Here is a 21,944-nt window from a genome sequence, read left to right as displayed (position 1 = left end):
ATCTTGCTTATTATACAAGCTTCTACCATCTTTTGGAACCTACAACTAACTCATTTTTGTGTGTAGGTTACCTGCATTAACTTTGTAAATAACTCATTTCTTTTTCTTAATTAATAAATTTTTAGCTAATTTATTATAGGTTTGGCTACAAGCATTGTCTTTGGTGTAGGATTTAAGGTGCAGCTGACCTGGGGTAAGTGACTGGCCCTTTGGTACTGGGAGTAACCAGAATATTGTTGTGATTTTTCGTGAAAGGGACCACTTATCACAAAGGCAAGCTTACCTGGGTGATTAAGATAGACTACAGTACTCAAGGGTACTGTCTGGGAATCCAGGTTAAGGTGGTTATAGTGCTTAAGGAGTTCACACTTGATACTTGGTTGGTAAAATCTAAGTATAGAACTCACAATCAGCTTGGAGTTTGTGCTGTGCTTCTTAACAGTCAGCCCTGAGGTTGGTACTCTTGCTTCTGAGTCACTCCAGACAGCCTGACATCATCTTCCTCAAAATATTCCTGGGGAGACTGAAGCTTCTCTCTGGGAGGTTACTTCTGTCTAAAGCATTGCCCAGCATCTTTGTACTCCAGAGAGCTAAAGTAAGGATCCCTGGAGACCCAGTTTGGCCAATGGGTGGGATCATAAGGATATGGGGGAAGATTCTAAAAGGGGCTACCACTGGTCCCTAGGCCAGTAATGTATTCCACTGGAATGTGGAGGCAACCGGAAGGCTCTGGAAGCCCTGTCAGGGAGCTAATCTCTCGTCTCAGGACCATCAGAGAAGCCATTAGTACCACTTCTTGTTCACCAGAAAAATAGGAGTTGCCTGACTTTACTGGTGGAGCCAACCATCTGCCTTCCGACACTCTGGCTGGTGAAAGGAAATGGCAAGTGGCGCATTGGCTTCTATGCCATAGAAGATTCATGGAACTGGCAGATGACACAACACTGTAGCAATGTACCTAGGCAGTATATGATCTGAAAGGATCAATGACTCCGGATTGGTGTAGATCACCTGGTCCTTGAGAAAGGAATATGCAGCCCTAGAAGGCAAAGAGCAGGAGGGACTGTTGTATTAAATTAGATGGAATATATGGGCCAAAGGTGTTCACATAACCCAGTCACCATCCAACATTAAACAGTTACATAAGGTCCAGGGTTTGGTATATAGAGACTTCAGCCCACTTAACACCATGGCAAACACACCATTAAAAATTCTTTTATCCTTTTGAGATACAAAAAAGAAGGAAAAATACTTAAAGCATTTGAAATGTAAACCATTAAATAAGACTTTGATTTTAAACAACATCCTATCCTTTGTTCCCTTTCCCTTTAGCTGGACAGAGTTTTTAGAAGGAAAACCCCCTTGTTTGACAGTCTCTTAGGCTATGTCTACACTGGAAATTGAACAACAAAACTGTTGTCTTTTGGAGGTGTTAAAAAAACAAACCTGAAAGACAAAAGTTTTGCTGCGACAAGCACCAGTGTGAACAGCGCATTGTCGGAAGGAGCGCTTTCCTGCCGACAATGCAAACACCACTCATTGGGGGTGGAAGTTTTTTGTTGGCAGGAGAGCCGACAAACAGAGGCTACACTGCATGACTTTTAGCGGCACAGCTGTAGCAACACAGCCACGTTGCTAAAAGCTGTGTAGCATAGATAGAGCCTTAAATGGTATCAAATAGGGTAATAACTGTCCTTTTGCGGGAGAGACACATTATTTGGTATGAGCTACAGCGGTTGTTCCTGCTGCTGCTGTTAAAGTCCAATCCCATTTAATCTCAGGTGGTATTTGGGATTCAAATGGAGCCAGTAGGAGTGGCAATGTCATGTGGATCCCAAGTTGGTCATGACATCCCTTGGGATTAGGACAACGGAGGTCTGCGCTTCCAAGATATGGTGGTGGTGACAACCATGATGGTGAAGCTCACTCCAGAAGCATCCATCGGTTCTTCTCCCAACACAGTTTCCTTCCTTAGGGACCCAAAAAGGCAGTGATGGGAGAAATAGCCCATCCCCGCATTATTTTGTCCAAACACGTCTACTATTCAACACATCAATTTCCAGTTCCACATCCATGATTTCAACACTGTCCTTGAATTATACCAATGTGACCTATTATGTTTAGACTAATTTAGTCTCTGTCTGGTTCCCTTGCACCAGTTTATACCATTCCTTATTGAAAATAATTTGACCTACTTTCCATGCTAAATTCCTAAGCAAGCAATAGCTATAGACCAATTGTCACAATAGGACTCCTGACTCTAGGTGGATCCACCAGTGTGTGTTTCATGCAAGGCGGTCTTCTTGCAGTGCAGTACCGCTAGTGCAAATGAAGGCTCCCTTCTCTCTCTAGTAGGTACAGGGGTCAGTCCCTCCCCTGGCGTAGACAGTTTTAGGGCACTCTTAGCACTTGGTACCGCTGATGTTGACAGGTACTCCTCATGAGCTCCAGACTCACCTAACTAGGGTGTGGAGTCTCACTTGGTGCCAATGGTAGGGTCCTTTCCTTAGAAGAGCTGTGGGATAATTTATCCCTCATCTTGAGGGGGTGTTTGGGCTTTTACCCTCCTCATGCCTCTTCTTACACAAGTCCTTGGGCTTGCTCAAAGTTCTAGAGCTACACAGCATCAGTGCCTGGTGGTCACTACCTGGATGCTCCAATCAGAGTCCAAGGGAGCAGGAAGGCTTAGGATCAGAAAGGGGTCTCAAAGAGAGCTCCATTAAATGCCTGCAGAGCCAAAACTTCTCAGACTGTCTATTCGGGAGGAAAAAGAATGGCAGTTTTGCACTTAAAAGGAATGTGTGATTTCCTAAAACAGTACAGGAAGCTCCTGTGAGGGTCACTAACTGGGAAGATCAGGGAGCAGGCCAGGCAGGGCTTAAAGCCTGGTATCTTGGGCACAGTAAGTGCCTTGGATGGTGGAGCTAGTAAGGGGGTGTCATAAATATAAAGGGAAGGGTAAACCCCTTTAAAATCCCTCCTGGCCAGAGGAAAAATCCTCTTACCTGTAAAGGGTTAAGAAGCTAAAGGTAACCTCGCTGGCACCTGACCAAAATGACCAATGAGCAGACAAGATACTTTCAAAAGCTGGGAGGAGGGAGAGAAACAAAGGGTCTGTGTCTGTCGGTATGCTGCTTTTGCCGGGGATAGAACAGGAATGGAGTCTTAGAACTTTTAGTAAGTAATCTAGCTAGGTATGAGTTAGATTATGATTTCTTTAAATGGCTGAGAAAAGAACTGTGTTGAATAGAGTGACTATTTCTGTCTGTGTGTCTTTTTTGTAACTTAAGGTTTTCCCTAGAGGGATTCTCTATGTTTTGAATCTAATTACCCTGTAAGGTATCTACCATCCTGACTTTACAGAGGTGATTCCTTTACCTCTATTTATTTCTATTTCTATTAAAAGTCTTCTTGTAAGAAAACTGAATGCTTTTTCATTGTTCTCAGATCCAAGGGTTTGGGTCTGTGGTCACCTATGCAAATTGGTGAGGATTTTTACCAAGCCTTTCCCAGGAAGTGGGGTGCAAGGGTTGGGAGGATTTTGGGGGGAAAGACGTGTCCAAACTATGTTTCCCAGTAAACCCAGTTAGAGTTTGGTGGTGGCAGTGGCTATTCCAAGGACAAAGGATAAAATTAATTTGTACCTTGGGGAAGTTTTAACCTAAGCTGGTAAAAGTAAGCTTAGGAGGTTTTCATGCAGGTCCCCACATCTGTACCCTAGAGTTCAGAGTGGGGGAGGAACCTTGACAGGGGGAAAGGGGCAGGTCAAATCCCAAAGCCATCTAAATAATACTAACAGCTAACTATCTAAGAACAAATATTTACAAGAAAAACAAAAGTGGGTCTGACTGTGAGGACATTTAGTGTCCTCAGCTAACAAAAGCTGAGGACACTAAATGACTCCATCACAGACTACAAGTAGTAGAAAGAAACTAGAGAGGAGGTCAGTCCATACTGCCCTTTATGCACCCTTGGTTCTGAACATGAGGAAGCATAGGGCACAGACCTGGACCAACAACACTGCTATTGAAAAATCTTCTGGTCTCAGGTGCATGGAGGATATGCACACCACAGTAAATAGCACTGGAAGAAGATCATGACTGTTAAAACTAGCTTAATCAGGGGAGATCAACAGGGGCCAGAATAACAGGGGTGCCTGAAGGCTGAGCTCTAAGGGGATGATGGAGGTAGATTGCCTTGCTAACTCCCAAAAAAGACAGAGCAGAGGACTGATTCTCCAAGAAAATATGACAGGTTTCAGAGTAACAGCCGTGTTAGTTGGATACTATTAATTGGATACTATTAATTTAGGCTTAAATAGGGACTTGGAGTGGCTAAGTCATTATGCAAGGTAGCCTGTTTCCTCTTGTTTTTTCCTACCCCCCCCCCCCAGATGTTCTGGTTTAACTTGGATTTTAACTTGAAGAGTGGTCAGTTTGGATGAGCTATTACCAGCAGGAGAGTGAGTTTGTGTGTGTATGGGGGCGGGGGGGATGTGAGAAAACCTGGATTTGTGCAGGAAATAGCCCACCTGATGATCACTTTAGATAAGTTATTACCAGCAGGACAGTGGGGTGGGAGGAGGTATTGGTTCATATTCTCTGTGTATATATAAAGTCTGCTGCAGTTTCCACGATATGCATCTGATGAAGTGAGCTGTAGCTCACGAAAGCTTATGCTCTAATAAATTGGTTAGTCTCTAAGGTGCCACAAGTACTCCTTTTCAAGAAAATATGAAAATTTTAAGAAGATACATCATTAAGAAGAGTGTTTCAGGCTCACTGCATTGAGAGACCTGTCAGACTCCAAGTGAATACATGGCAGCCATATTAGGCAGAAATACCAGGGCTGAGGAAAAATCAAATGGCTACATTCTGCAGATGATATCTGAGTTTAAGGCCATGAGAAATGATGAGACACCGAACTTCTTGCAGTAAAGAAGGAAGGAAGGGACTTTGTAGCGTGCTAGAGACTGGCCTAAGAAAAGCAAATATGAGAGAAAAAGAACAGCAGAGCTGAATGGCACTGATGGAGCAGAGCTGCAGAGATGCATCTTAAATTGGTTGACAGATTGAGAAGGAACAACAGAAATAAGGGGCTGCCTGGAAATGCTGAAAGAGGAAACCCAATCTGGTATGCAAAAACATTAATTGTGGAGTTGTTACATCTGAGCTTCCTAAAAGAGGTAAAAGTGGAGAGATCACATAGGATGCTGCTAACCTCCCTCCCTCAATAATAATAAACCTGGAGACTTTAATGTGAAAATTCATGATTATCAGCAGAAAAAAATAATTAGGAAGGAAGCCAGAGAGCATTCAGAGCTCATATTCAAAGACCACAAGCTGCAATTTTTTTCATGGCCTCTCTGCCCTAACTTTAGAAAAGGGGAGAGAGCTGGGGGAAATTACAGCAACACTCAGATATCTGCTACAGGTGGGAATTCCCATTTAAACTCTCATTCCGGTTCTAAAATCAGCATTATACAGTTAGAAGCTTGAAAAAAAAGTGTGTGTGGGGGGGGAAACAAACTCCAGCCACTTGGGATAAAAATCCAAATTTCATATGTAGAAGACAACTCTCCAGAGGCAGTAATTACAGATAAGCGTCTGAAAAACTCTTGGCAAACAGTGAAATCCAGGAAAAAGAAGATAGGAAAGAAAAGACAAAAGAACGTCTCCAGCGACTGTATGGGCAATGGCAGTAGTGAAGCTGAACAAGAGAACTTGGACACCTGAGAATAACCTAAAGATTAACCAGAAGGCACTTCTTGGGAGTCACCAGGAATGAACAGTTGAATAACTATGTAAATGCTATAAAAGAAATAGTATGAATTTGCTTTAATTGGGGGTGATCATTAACAGTTGGGTTCTGTATTTTAAAACACAGATGAAATAAAAGGACAATAAGACGAAGGGGGCAGGAAGGAATCCAAAGATGGAGGAGATTGGAGAAAATAAAGAGGGGATTGGGAAGAGTGTTTAGGGGGTTCTGTGTAAATCCTCCCCATAACTCAAATGATCAGATGGTAATCTATCCCTAAGGTTGAGGGTCAAAGTGAAAATTGTACCTCCTTTGGATTGCAAGAGAAATCCAAGCGCTCGTGGGGAGAGTACAGAGTTCAGCAAAGCACAGTCATTTGGGGATTATTTTACATGTTATGTTGGTATTTTATTTGTGGTTTTAGAGTAAGGGGAATGCAGGAGAGGAGAGGGAAAACACAGGATGCGGGGGGAGGCGGGGGGAATTAATACAAGAAATATATGTATGGAAGTTTACAAAACAGAAACCAGGCTATATTCAGGAACACAATCATGAATGCAACATAATCAGAACAGGTGAGACATTGACCAGAGAAGGATACATGACATCAAACAGCTAAATATCACAATAATCTCAAGTTTTTCAATAAGCTAAACAATTACTCTCAATGGTCTTCCTAAAAGTGACATCTTTGAATGTAAAAGGGCTCAATGATGTCATTAACAGGGGAAAAAGCCATGGCAGAATAGAATTAAAAAAACAAAACAAAACACAGATTATTCTTGTTCAATAAACTCATTTCAGGATGGATAAATTATGGTCATGAAAGTTAACCGGTTTCAGCAGACATTTTTTGCTTCAACCAAAGAAAAGAACAGACTAGTGGGCATAGTATTTGATAAACACATACCTTTTCAAATTAAAGACCAATTTAAGGATAAAGAGGGACAATTTACATGGTTGATGGGCACAACTGCTGGGTTTTTAATATCAGTGTATACTCCCAAACAAAAGCAAAAATCCTTTTTAAGGACTTCTTAAAAACACTGCCAACACTTCGGGAAAAGAAAGATTATACTTGGAGGACATTTCAAATGCACACAGAATCCTTACTGGGACAGATCTTATAAAAAAAGACAAGGTGGATAGACAAGCAGATGCAGCCCTAACTTCTTTATGTCAACAGTTCACTCTCTCAGATTGCTGGAGAGAACTACATCAGGGGAAAGAGATTACACATTTTATTCATACCATCATCCGTTACATACTAGAATAGCTCTAATGTTAATTCCTAAATGCCTAATGAAGCAGACGAGTTCTGCAAAAGTTCTCCACATTACATGGTCAGATCATGCACCAGCTGAAGTAATATTTGCTGGCTGGGATGGGTCACAAAGGTCATTTTTTTGGAAAATGAACTGCTTGCTTCTCCAAAACAAAGGTCAGATTGCAGCAGTTAAACAGGACACTATTCAATATTTCCAAATAAATTATACAGACAGTACAGAATCACAGAATATCAGGGTTGGAAGGGACCTAAAGAGGTCATCTAGTCCAACTTCCTGCTCAAAGCAGGGCCAATCTCCAATTTTTGCCCCAGATCCCTAAATGGCCCCCTCAAAGAGTAGCTGCTCAAACAGCAGCTACTCTGCTATTGGTAGTCTCCACTGGAAAAAGAAAAATAGTCCAACCATAGAGGACTGTCTCAAAAGATATGGAGGTTGTGGTTATAGAAAATTAACACAGAAAATGTACACAGCAAAATAGACAAAGGACAGATGGATATTTGGTTACCTTTTATTCAGTAGTCAAAGTACATTCACATTCTACAGATTCATCAAACCTCAGAATAAAATAGTTCAAATGCAGAAGCTGCATTTTACCAGTACATCAACAGATTTTAAAACATAAGTGTGTAATACAACTTGTTATACATTTTTCTTTTCAGTTGCTACAGTATCATTTGGGGGTGTTGTTTGTTTTTTTTAATTAAGACATTGTTTACATTAGAGAGTAAATTTTCAGCATAGTACCATGTGATTTAATCATGATTAATTTTTATTAATGTCAATAGGAGTTGTGTGTTTAAATCCTTTGCATTACACTGAAAGTTTACTCAACATAACCAATAATATGCTTTATTTAAAAACTTATTTTCCAAAATTATCCTTGTCAACTAATGAGAAAAGCTTCAAACAGTGAACAAAGGCGAACCGAATGATAAATATTAATAAAATGATAGAAAAGAAATTAAATTTAAGCTACATATTAGGAATTATTCCCCACCAACAAGCTCTAGCAGGACTATCCTGCACCTACTGAAGAGCTTGACTACAGACAGGCAAAGGCATGATAAGTAAAAACACATGCCTGTTCATTGTCCCGATTTAAAATTGTGTCTCTCAGAAGCAACGGGCCAGTGTTTTTGGTTGTTAAGTGAAAGCTAAGCTTGAGTCCACCTACATAGGCAGCTGTTTCCTCTTCATCACGATGTGGGTATCTGGATTTGCCACAATTTCAAGACAATCAGTTTTTGGCCAACAGAAATCCTGCATGGGTAGCTAATCTGATTTGCAGATGCAAACCACAACTGCATAATGAGGTGTTACTCAAAGTGTTTAGCCAGTAAAAACACTCTTTTTGAGGAGAATTACCAAAAAATAAAAAGATTTAAATTTTAAGGCATATTTACTATAAGAACTGAAGTGTAAATTAAGCAGGCTTTACTGGCTATATTATCTGCTGTAAACCAATCTCTTTGTAGAACACTGAGTTGTTCATGGTGCAAAATCAGGGATTGGTTGTGAGAAAGAGAAAGAGGGGAGGGATGAAGGAGCAGTGTGAAAACAATCAGATGCTTTCTGGAACAGACACATTTACACCAAAGAATAAAAACTTCTCTCAGGACAATGATACACACCTTAAATACAGAAAGATTAAATACAAGGTTTAGACTTACTTCTAGATCTAACGGCAATTTCAAGAAGAATCGAGTTCTTAGGTTAGAGAAGTCCCATCACATAGACTATTTGGAAGTAGGGTGTTTAAAGGACTAGATAAAAATACTTTAGGAAACCTCCACTGGAAAGGGGTACTCTGTTGTAAGTGACCTGATCTCTCTTCCACCTCTAATTTCCTTTATTTTGAATCAACAAATCTACACATTAATTAATCTATAGAAAACTCACCCACTTTCAGATGCACTCACTATATACTGTTTTTCACTGGAAGCAGAGGCTTTGGACAAACATGTAATTGAAGCTGTGTGACCAAACAACAGCGCTCTGGGATTAATCTAGAATTACAGAAGTAAAGTATACAGTAAACACACTGTACCTACTATTAACAGAGCAGTTAACCACATAACCGGAATGACAAGAAAAGTTTTCTAGAGGATTTTATATAGATAGATAGATAGATGCATTATTAGTGCACCTGTGGTAATATAATATTTTAAAAGTATGAGTATTTTATGACAAGCTAGCTCTATGACAAGCTGGTCTGCTGTGCAAGAGAACCAACTGCCAACAGGTGCTGAAATGAAAGTATTTGAAAGACCCATAACTTTATTCAACCTGGCTCTACCAAGGGTTTTTAAATCGGATGCTAAATTTGGATAAGTCATGCTGTTTTACTATAAAAATAATTAATTCATAGTTTCCATTAAACCGTGTCCTTCCCCAAAATTAAGGGTTTTAAATTTAAAGTTTAAAATAAAACAAAAAATTATTCAAATTTATGAAAGACCATATCTACTTCATGACCTATAGCTAGTATTTCCACTCCACTCAAAGGTTTCTGGTTGTATTAGACACTTGCATGTTTTGCATGGGCATGGGTTAAAAAAACAAGTGCCTTTAACTGCTTGAGAACCGCAGTTACCCAATATAACTCCACTGCCTGATTTGTGTTACTGCTTTTCTAAGAGGATTGCTTTTTAACTGAAAGCTATTTGTTTCCAGCAAATCACCATAGGCCATAAAAGCCCATCTGAGATGGGCACTTGCAGCTGTAAGAGTCAGCAGCTGAAACCTGTAAGTAAGCAGTCTCAATCTCAAACTATCAATCTCCCTTCTGATCCTGTTTCTAAAGAAATAAAGGCTGACGAATAAGGATGTGCTTTTTTAAAAGTTGGAAATTTACATTTAATTTTTTTTAAATACTAAGATTAGATGTCTGTTTTCATAAACCAATCAGCTGAAGCTGAAAGAAATGCAGCAGCTTTTGCAGCTTCTGGGTCAAGAAAGGTCATCAGACATGGGAAGGGAAATATTGGCTTTAAAAATTAATTACCCTAGCCAACATTAGCTCCCAGGGAACAAGGATTGGAAAGGCATGTGTGAGAACTCTCATTTCAGCTACTGGCTGTCAGCTGAGATGAGCAATTACTGGCTTCAAACCCCAACTAAAAAGTTTACCTACATTTGTCATTCATGTCAAATTGATCTAGCAGTTTGTCCCCCAAAACGAAAAGGCCCAGAAACAAGTGACACGAGATACCAATCTTCAGCTGGATTTATTGATTTTCCACGATGCAATGATTTTTTATTTAAAAAAATCAAATCTCTTCTGGAAAAAAAAAAACCACTAAGCCTACGAATATCAATAATTAATACTGAATACTAGGCACTAGGGTTTAGAGTTTTGTCCAACAGAAATCCTGCATGGATAGCTAATCTGATTTGCAGATGCAAACTACAACTGCATAACTGAGGTGTTATTCAAATTGTTTAGCCAGTACAAATACGCTTTTTGAGGAGAATTTAAAAAAAGACTTAACAGTTAAGGCATCTTTTATTATAAGAACTGCAGCGTATATTAAGTTAGCTGTACTGGCTAAATTATCTATTGTACACCAAGCTCTTTACATAACACCGAGTTGTTCATGGTACAAAATCAGGGATTAGTTGTGAGAAAGAGAGGAGGATAAAGGAGCAGTGTGAAAACAACTGCATATTTTCTGGAACAGACATAATTATACCAAAATATAAAATCCGCTTTCAGGATAATGATATGCACCTTTAAATACAGAAACATTAAAATTCAAGATTTAGACTTACTTCTAGATTTAATGAAAGATCCCAGAGAGATATCTGTCCATCATGACATCCTGTGACAATCATTGAAACATCATCCATTAACAGTATGGCTGATATGCAGTGTGTGGGAGCTTTGCGACCCCAAAGCACGATTGGTAGAACAAGGCTGTTTCCTGCCATTTTGCTTTCACTCCTGTAAATTTTATCAAGATCATAAATATCAGAGATGTAAGGTTTCAGGGCTTTTGTCATTTTGGCAGCCTTAAGGATTTAAAACCCCAAAACCAAAACTCTATAAACTGTGCAAAAAGATTACGGCATTGGTCAGAACTGATTCACTTACCACATCCTCATCCCCAGACAAACTTAACAACATCATCAATTATACCTACTGTAAAATACAAAACGTGCTCAAGATTTTTTTCCCTAGTCATTGAACATTTTAAAATGTGTCTTCAAATACTAACCAGGGACAGAATAAGAAAGATACTTTAAGAAATCATCTGTAAAACTCAGTGGTTTGTGATATTATTAGAACCTCAAGATGCATGCAAGAGTTTGTATTATAATATATTGTTGCTTACACTTTTTTAACAGGTGGGTTTTCAACACTGAACTCAGCCATTTTTCCCCAAGTGTCATTCTTCTCTTACCCAAAATGTTTAAGAAGTAAATGTCTGAAGTGGTGTATACTAGTATCTATTTGCTAGATGCCCAGTCAACAGAGTCCTGACATGGTTTATTTTCCTCCTCATTCATCTGACATTTAAAAAATACTGACTTGAAAAATACTTTGATACTTTAAAAATCTCAACTGAAAGTAGGCACTGCAATATTCTGTAGATTAACTGGATAAATCCCAAAAGTATTTTTATTTGAATTACTCTGAGCTGATGTTGTGGGAGGTTTTTTTTTCTAAATTACGTTTATAATATTGAAATGCATAAAGTGTGCTGTATTAGCCAGAGTTACAATTCACAGAACAGTCAAACGTTATTACAGTCTCCTCATTCATATTCAGACCAGTCTACAGTATGTTACGCTGAACAATTGTGACCCCAATAAGAAAAAAAAAGTTAGCCAATCTCATGATGTTTTGGGGGCCCAACACAAAAGATGATGGCTACGACATCATCAGCAGATTTTTGAAAATAATATATTTTAGGTTCTTTTTATATGCCTTCTGGGTTTTGAGCCTTTACGGTGCACTCACAGCACATTTTCAAGTTTGTCTCTGCAACCACAAGGACTAGAAGGTTACATCTTTTCCCCTAATGAAAGCCAGATTTTCACGTCATCAGAAGACTCCAAGACCTGGCGCTTTAAGAACACCACCAACTACTGAGAGACTTGTCATAAAAATCGCTAGAGTAAGCAACACTGACTTTTTCTGCTTCCTCCCTGTCTCAGTATTGCCAGCTCCAACCATCCAAGAGACATGGGTCACATTCCAAAAAGCCATGAAATTCACTTAGAAATCATGAGATTTTTAAAACCATTTTGCTTCTATTTGCTTTTTGAGCCTCTAAGGTTCACATTTCCAAGCTTTTCTCTGCAACTGTGCAGCTAGAAGGTTTGGGAGGTGGGGGCTAAACGGAAGCTAAGATTCTCACATAATCAAATCACTTAAGATTTGAGACAGTCCCCTACCCCGATCCCCCAACACCAAATATCTCAAGATTCACAATAAAAAAACTCAACTAAGTTGGCAACATGGCTGCCTTGCAGCAACCGGGACAACGGTGCTAAGTGAAAGTCAGCTAACAGAGATTTAAAAAAAAAAAATTAGACAACCAGAAAGCCAGATTCATAAGGGTCTGGAAAGCAGAGGGGGAAAGAAAGCCTCCAGCCAAAACTCAGATGTTTGAATAGGTCTAAAAGTAGCTATTTCACTTGGACCAATGGGTGTATTATCTAGTTTGGAAGGGGTGGGGTGGGGGAGAGTCAGTGGACTGCAAAAACAAGATTAATAAATTGTCTTTATCTACTTTTTTACCAGTTCTTGTATTTAAACTCAGAACAGAATAGGATTGAACATTCAGAGAAGTTCATTTCTGGTTTGAACACAAAGCCTGTTGAGGTTTCCATCCTTCTAGCACATGCCAGATGGTTCCCTCTACAATATGGCTAACCTTTTAAGTACTTTAAAGTTTCTTTTCAAAACCAAAATACTGTTTCAAATTTAGCCCCAATCAGATTAGGTATATTTTGTAACTGGTTAGCCACACACTCAAAGATGGCCTAGCAAACTGAAATAGCAGAAGAGCCTGGTTCCTCAGCTCTGTTGGCAGCTCCCTGTCAGGAGTCCAGCTGTCTGCATCCACTCCCCACCCGGAGCCAGGCAGCCTTGTCAATTTCATGATTCCCAGCTAAAAAATTGAGGCAATAGCCTAGCTCCCCGGGGAACAGGAAAGCCACCTGGGGCTTCTCACCTCTCACTTCCCCATCAGTAGTGGGGGAGGGATGAGCCTCCTCGCCTCAGCTCCCAGCTGGGAGTGGAGTCCAGCCCTCTGGGCTTCTTGCCCCAGATACCAGCCAGGAGCAGGGTTAATTTCCCCCCACCTCCCAGCCAGTCCAGCCACCCAGCTCTCCAGAGGAGCAGGGGAAGTGGTGCTTTGGCTGTCCAGCTTTCTTGCCAATTTCACTGCTTCTTCCATGAAATTGACAAGACAGCCAATAGCAGACCTATGTAAGGCAGTGTCTACACCGACACTGCGTCATCCCACCTACACTAATATAAGCCCTACGCCTCTCGTGGAGGTGGAGTTATTATGTCAGTATAGTAGGACAGTTACATCAGTGGGACAAGGCTGTAGTGTAGACACGGTCATAATTAGGTCAATATGAGCTGCTTTACGTTGACCTAACTATGTAATGTAGACGATCCCTCTGTCATCTCACCCAAAAGACTTGTGCCTGTCTATACTATAACTTCCACCATTTCTGGAGAATTTTGATAATATAAATGCAACTTGGATCTCAGAACCACCAACAGCAGCATATGATGAGTTTGTGCCTGGATGGGCAGCAAGTTGAGAGTTAACAGCTAACTTGTTATGTAATCAGTGCCTTTCTAAATTTTCTACCCATGTTGCCATAACACATACTGTATAGCTACGTGACCTCTCCTCTAAGCAGATGGAATTTTTAAAGGAAACAAAGCAATTTTTAGTACTAGCTCAGAATACCGTTAAAGAAAAAAAATTCTTATAAAAAGGCAGCAAATATGTAGCAGCTATTGTAAAATGTGGCTCAATTCTGAAAAACAGTTAAGTATAAAAAAACCAGCACTTTCTTACTCAACAGAATTGCTCAACTGTGTGTATTCAGAGCCAGAATTGCAGACTTTCTTTTTTTCCACCAATTTTTTTTACTGCTTTTTATTCCAGTTATCCATGCAGATCCAACAATGCTATTGGAGAGTAAGGTGAATTCTGGCTTGCGCATTTTTAACGTAATTGCTAACCAAGTTATAATTCCAGGCGCAAATTCTGCTCCCAGTAAAGAGAGACATGTTGCACAGATGCAATTGAGAGCAGAATTTTATCAACTGAATCTTTATTAATGGTACTGGCATAAACCAGAAAGAAAAAAGCATGACAATTATTTATTAGCAGTATTACAAGAGGGTCTAGACTAAGATCTCTGATTGCATTTGCAAAGTTGGCAGGTTTTTTTTTTTAATTTTTTTTTTTTTAAACTTTGTAACCAAATAAATGTTGTATGGAAAACTGCATTATGGGTTTCCAAAGTCATTTTTCAGAGAAGTACTGTGCTTTACAAAGACTATCATTTGAACTATGCTGGTACTATTTGTGACATACTTCAGTAAATTAGAGTAGTTCCGGTCCACGGTGATTTCCTATGATCGCCTCATGGCTGCTGACCAATTGAAATTATTACGTAATGCCAATTTATTATGGGGTGTCCAAAGTTTAATATCTTATTAATGTGCCAAATACATGCTGACACACCTCATCTGGAAAAAAAAATTGATTTCCTGATACTGGAAATCAATTTTTTTTCCCTCCTGCTGCTGCCCTTTCACATCTCCCCTTTTCTCCTGCATCCCCCGCCATAGTTTTAGAGGGTAGAAAATGCTCTGATATTCGAATTCTAACCATTAAAAATATAACTAGAATGAACAGAAGATTACATTTGTGCTTACAGATATATTTTTTCCTTTAGCACTCTAAAAAGTTTATTCATCATTTATGTGATGTTTTTATATCAATTTTGACTGTTTATAATATATGAATCAGTCATAGTGAAAGTCTGCTTACGCAGAGCTTGTCAATTTGATTCCAATAACTTCTGTTTATATCAATCCTCTGCTATCTAAACTACATATCTTCCCTTTGGCATGGAACATGTTTATGCCAATCAAGCATGAGGAAATCCGTACACAGAGTAAAAGTAAACTATATACACAAAATTTTCCTGCACTTTCCAACTAACTTGCTTAGCTTAAAATACCTTAGTAATGTATTTTGCATTTAATAAATAAAAATGTTGAAACTTAAATTACCCCGCATCATTTTATAAGGTGCCAGTCCAATTTATAAAAGCTTCCATAAAAAGATCCATTTCGTCTCCTTTTATTTGCTAACAATTCAGAGAAGTGTAACAAACAGGGCACAGTCTCTCTTACATCTCTCATATTCTGGTATCAAATGCACCTGTGTAAGTCTCAACACTATGTCACAGTTCAAAACTGAACCAGCTAAATATCTGAGTATGGGGTGGAGAAAAGGGCTGTGTTAGTACGTGGAAATGCCATTCCTCCTGCATACTGTTATGTAGATGTGCATGACGCTTTATGGGTAACTAAAAACACTGTACCTCCTAGGACCTAGGAAAAAACACCCCCCTGACTGACAAAAGTTTTAGCACTGAAAAGCACCAGTATAGACGGTGCTCTATTACCCCTCGTTCGGGGCGGTTATATTTTATTGCCGGGAGAGCTCTCCCCCGGCGATAAAGCATGACTGCACTGCCCACGTGGCAGCGTTACCACGGCCGCTCTGTAATTTGGGCAGCGTAGACATACACTAACTATTCCTTCCGCTTCCTCCACCACACGTATCTTTTAGCATGTTACCAGAGCTCAGACTCCAACTAAATTACAAAGTAACTGACTTAGGTCTTGTCTACACTTAACTACTATAGTGGCGCAGCTTCAGCATTTTCAGTGAATACACTAACTATACCTATGGGAGGGATTCTCCTATCAGTGTCTGTAATCCACCTCCCCAAGTGGCAGCAGCTAGATTGAAAGGAGAAGCCCTCCCATCTACACAGTGCTGTCTACTCCAGGCATTATGTTGATATTACTGCGGCACTCAGGGATGTAGATCTTCCACACCCCGAGCACCGTAGTTATACCATCATAAGTTGCTAGTGTAGACCAAGCCCAGAAAAGCAGCCGGAGTAAAGCTGATGTATAGTCAAATTCAGATAGAACCTAAGTAAGTTAATCATGCACTATTCCTACTTGTCCACTACAGAAAAGGGCTTTGTGAACACACATGACAAAGTCTGTTTGTTCCCAAGAACTCCAGCACTAAATACTGTAAAATGGAACTAACAAGGCATTCTGCAAATTAAGGTGAAAAACAAACAACACATACACCTCCCACTTTGCTTCTAAAATGACAAAATTAAAAAAAATAAAATTGCTCAAATAGAGAAGTTAGCCCATAGAGAATTTCATCCTCAAACCCATCTGCAAGCATGTTACTTGAGCTTTATTGTCTTTCTCCTCTTAATTATTCCCATTGAACCAAATTCAGAACTGGCATATGCAGATACAATTCCATACATCTTGCTTACGCAAGCTAGGCACCGTGGTTTGTGTCTGTAATCCCAGTTACTTGGCAAGCTTGGGCCACCAGGTTGCCTAAGGAGGGGTGAACAGCCCAGGTCAGAAACGGAGCAGATCAAAATTCCCGTGCTGATCGTATGAGGAGAGATTATTAAGACTCGGACTTTTCAGCTTGGAAAAGAGACAACTAAGCAGGAATATGATAGAGGTCTATAAAATCATGACTGGTGTGGAGAAAGTAAATAAGGAAGTGTTATTTACTCCTTCTCAGAACACAAGAATTAGGGACCACCACATGAAATAATAGGCAGCAGATTTAAAAGAAACAAAAGGAAGTATTTTTTCCACACAATGCACAGCCGACCTGTGGAACTCCTTGCCAGAGGATGTTGTGAAGGCCAAGACTATAACAGAGTTCAAAAAAGAACTAGATAAATTCATGGAGGATACATCCATCAATGGCTATTAGCCAGGATGAGCAGATATGGTGTCCCTAGCCTCTGTTTGCCAGAAGCTGGGAATGGGCGACAGGTGATATAGTTCACTTGACAATTACCTGTTCTGTTCATTCCCTCTGGGGAACCTGACATTGACCACTGTCAGCTGTAGCTCACGAAAACTTATGCTCAAATAAATTTGTTAGTCTCTAAGGTGCCACAAGTACTCCTTTTCTTTTTGCGAGTACAGACTAACACGGTTGCTACTCTGAAACCTGTCAGAAGACAGGATACTGGGCTCAATGGACCTTTGGTCTGACCCAGTATGGCCATTCTTATGTTCGAATCTGGCCTTTTGTCTCGTCCCCCAAAATCCTGGCTTTTATACCATCCCAGTGTTTGGAATCACCTTTTGTATGCCAAGAAACCTTACCTGTTCAAAACATTTGTTTCCTTCAGGTTTCCTATACAGTATTACATTAAGCTCATCTTGGCCTTCAACATCTCTTGGCTTAACAGAGCTATCCCACATAAACTGAAGTTACCATGCAAATGCTTCTGGGAAGAAACTTTGTGTGTGTTTTGCGAAGTGTTGCCTACAGTTATTTAACACCATAAATAACAATGTATGCAGCCAGCGAGGCCCAACACTATAATGTAGCATATTTTTAATGGATGATGTGCAATGGGTAGAATTTTGAATATACAGAAACACAGAAAACGCTCACAGTGAGAATAGCATGGTTCTGGAAAATTACTGATGAATACATCATAGCTACCAAGTGGCAAAGTCCATTAAGCAGCAGAGATACTAATTTTTTTCCACAAAGCCCAAGCCAAGTGAGTAACATGAGCTGTCACTTACTGTGGATAATCAATTTGTGGCAGCCTGCATCTTGTGTTTGATTAGACTACATTTATAAAGAACTATGATTTAACAAACAAGAATAGTGCAGAACCAAGGTAGATAGTGATAACTACAATACTGATCAAATTACATCAGAATGACTTTCTGTAGCAACATGCCTGAAAATTTATTGTTGATTGTTATGCAATGCCAGATCAATTGTTCCCTTCCTGACTGTTCCCAATAATTGAATTGTAACACAGGCAAGAAAAAATAATTTAAAAACCCATATACGGTTACCTTCTAATCAGAACAGTACATTATTGAAGAGTTGTGATATTTCATAAATACTTTAGCTAAAACATACTAGCAAAATTTTGTTAATAAATAGATTTTCAAAGCAACATGTACTCAAAAATTTCAACCACAACTGTATCTAAAACTAAAGCAAAAGTGGTGGATTTGTGCACCTACACCACAGTAATAAAAATTGCATATTATAGTCCAATAAACGATATTAGATCCATAGATATTTAGGTCAGAAGGGACCATTATGATCATCTAGTCTGACCTCCTGCACAACGCAGGCCACAGAATTTCACCCATCACTCCTACAAAAAAAAAAAAAAAAAAAACCCTCACACCTATATCTGTGCTATTGAAGTCCTCAAATCGTAGTTTAAAGACTTCAAGGAGCAGAGAATTCTCCAGCAAGTGACCCGTGCCCCATGCTACAGAGGAAGGTGAAAAACCTCCAGGGCCTCTTCCAATCTGCCCTGGAAGAAAATTCCTTCCCGACCCCAAATATGGCGATCAGCTAAACCCTGAGCATATGGGCAAGATTCATCAGCCAGATACTACAGAAAATTCTTTCCTGGGTAACTCGGATCACACCCCATCTAATAGCCCATCACAGGCCATTGGGCCTATTTACCATGAATATTTAATTACCAAAACCATGTTATCCCATCATACCATCTCCTCCATAAACTTATCGAGTTTAATCTTAAAGCCAGATAGATCTTTTGCCCCCACTGCTTCCCTTGGAAGGTTGTTCCAAAACTTCACTCCTCTGATGGTTAAAAACCATATTGCCTCACCCACGCTGTCTCACTGGCATCCTGGGACCAACATAGCTAAAACACTGAATAAATCATCCTGACTGCTTTGTAAACTAGTGGAATGTCTTAAAACAAAAAATTGCAGACAGCAAGGTCTTTTCAAGGCTCAGTGTTTATAAGAAGAAAAAATAAAGAGTTTATCAGCAACTGAAGAGAAAAAGTTAGCGCGCGACTTACTCCAGTCCTACAACATCTGGACTAGAGCCTCACTTTCCCAAAGCGCTCTTCCTGATCTGCCTCCCAAAAATTCACTCCTCCAGCCATAGCACTTGTATAAAGGGTGTGGAAAGATGAGCTAGAGTTAATACTGAAAACAAGGTATTACCCTTGCACTCTTTTATATATACAAACATATGTGCCATTCTTTTCACCTCTATGATTAGGAAAAATATGGTCTCAACAACAAATACTTAAACTATTAATCTCACTACAATAACCCAGCATCCGTATTTGTTAATCACAATTAAATGATACCTCACCAGGAATGTAAACTAACAGTTTATAGTTTTGAAGAAAAATGACAATCCATCACTAAATACATAGAATAGTGACAGTCTCAATATGCACTATGGAAAATACTTTGTACACATGACTTTTTATTTCCTACTGCTTATATCCCAGGAAACTAACAGTAGCACATTCTTAATTTGTAATAACTCAATTTTACATCACCTTCCAGATGCCAATGCCAATATTTTCAAATTTAATGCAGATGTTTCTCTATTAAAACACAAGCTTCATTTCTTCTCCTCTGCCATTTTTCCACATAAGTCAAAGTGAAATGTTTTAATCAACTAATTTATAAAACTTAACTGATCAACATTACATATTAACTATGAATTTCACAAGTCTCAAGGTTTCAGAAAAATATTTACAAACTCATAAAAAAGACTTAGAACATTTTCACATCCAAACACCTTGTAGAAAACAAACAAAGAAAATATCCTGCAAAATGTAGGAAATTTCTTGAAAAATATATAGACATAAACAGCAAAATAAAATTTGTCTATTTTTATACTTTTACTGGAAAAGATATTTAAATTTCAGAACTTTGTACCTAAACACAACACTCCAAACCCTCAGACTGTTTAAAGATGAAGTTCTTTAAAAAAAGAAACAGATTATTCTCCGTAACTACCTGTTTTCTTCTAGTTTTTTATTATGGTATCTCAATGCCTTCATTAAAAACTTCATTTTCAGGAACCGGCTCATGTTAACAGATGAACAAGTTGGGCTATGATGGGTACAGCTTCTCTATCATTACTGAATACCAAATACATCTCTTGTTAAAAAAAAACAAAAACCCACATTTAATGTCAGTAAGCAATCAATACTTTTACATCAATAAACTGCAAGCTACAGTAGCAGACAAACGTATCTACTAGCAAATGATCAAAAAGCAGAAGGGAATGAATAATTACATAATGCAGTATCACATGTTAGTTGTCAGTACTTCTTCTCTGGAGGACTCTGGCAATTTTGTGGAGGACCTGGAATGTGGCATTAAAGTTGGATGCCTAAAAGTGAGCTGTATCTCTCCCAGCCTAAAGGTTTCCTTGCATGACATTCAGGAAAATTAATCCAAATTAACTATATGTGTGAATTTAAGGTAGATTAGCTAAACTGAATTAAACCCCGGAGTGGACACATTCAGAATTAAAGTAGCCTAACTTCAGTTTACTTTATTCACTGAATTTTTGGTTTAGCTTAATTCAGAATTAAAGTGGCTTTAATTTGGTTTAGTTTAATTCATTGAATTAAGATGGGATGAATTACATTCCAGGAACTTTAAAATTGCCGAAGACCTATTTTACTACTGGAAAAACACAAACAGAAAAATCTGAAGGAAAAAAAGGCTGTTTTAATATATCATGTACTTTACTCTCCATTCTGATATATTTAACCTACTTTGCAGTTCACCTTCAAATCACCGTGTGTGTGTGTGTGTGTGAGTGAGTGTGAGAGAGAGAGAGAGAGAAACAGAATTATGTGGAGGGCAGTATGAAGGAAGAATTGGTGTTTGAGTTGGGAGAGGCCTGTGTAAGGGAGAAGCAAAGGAAGAGGATCTTTACTCTGATAAATCATAAGAGACTTGTCAATAGTGAAAAGAAAAGGAGTACTTGTGGCACCTTAGAGACTAACCAATTTATTTGAGCATGAGCTTTCGTGAGCTACAGCTCACTTCATCGGATGCATACCGTGGAAACTGCAGCAGACTTTATATATACACAGAGAATATGAAACAATACCTCCTCCCACCCCACTGTCCTGCTGGTAATAGCTTATCTAAAGTGATCATCAGGTTGGGCCATTTCCAGCACAAATCCAGGTTTTCTCACCCTCCACCCCCCCACACAAATTCACTCTCCTGCTGGTGATAGCCCATCCAAAGTGACAACTCTTTACACAATGTGCATGATAATCAAGTTGGGCCATTTCCTGCACAAATCCAGGTTCTCTCACCTCCTCAACCCCCTCCCAAAAACCACACACACAAACTCACTATCCTGCTAGTAATAGCTCATCCAAAGTGACCACTCTCCCTACAATGTGCATGATAATCAAGGTAGGCCATTTCCAGCACAAATCCAGGTTTTCTCACACGCCCCCCAGCCCCATACACACACAAACTTTTTGCGAATACAGACTAACACGGCTGTTACTCTGAAACTTGTCAATAGTGGAGTGCCACACCCCTTCCTTCTGTCCCCACCTCTCCCATACCTTTTTCCGCATGCATACTTCCCTTTGTTTCCCCCCACCAATGTCTCCAGGCACTCCTTTCCTCTTGGCCCTCTGTACAATCCTGCTACCTGCCATGCATCTCCCCAAAGCCCACTCAGCCCATCATGTCCCCTTTAAGACTGGGTCTATCAGCCTTCTCTTCCCCATCCTACACAGACCTTAACTCTCCCC

At 39.4% G+C, this 21,944-nt stretch overlaps 1 protein-coding gene across 4 annotated transcripts in view; it reads right to left on the bottom strand.

Annotated features, from left to right (window-relative positions):
- WDR7 (WD repeat domain 7) overlaps positions 1-21,944 on the bottom strand; it is a 385,156-nt gene that overhangs the window by 343,820 nt on the left and 19,392 nt on the right. For all 4 annotated transcript variants that reach the window (XM_084629121.1, XM_084629122.1, XM_084629120.1 and 1 more), the window contains 2 exons: positions 10,821-10,992; positions 8,949-9,055 (listed from right to left, as the gene is read on the bottom strand). In XM_084629121.1, coding sequence (XP_084485247.1) covers positions 8,949-9,055; positions 10,821-10,979 — 266 coding nt within the window. In that variant the 5' untranslated portion in view covers positions 10,980-10,992. The remainder of the gene's footprint in view (positions 1-8,948; positions 9,056-10,820; positions 10,993-21,944) is intronic.

This window comes from Lepidochelys olivacea (genome assembly GCF_965140295.1).
Source record: "Lepidochelys olivacea isolate rLepOli2 genome assembly, chromosome: 5".
Taxonomy (NCBI): Eukaryota; Metazoa; Chordata; order Testudines; family Cheloniidae; genus Lepidochelys; species Lepidochelys olivacea.
This window is presented reverse-complemented; position numbering and strand designations above follow the sequence as displayed.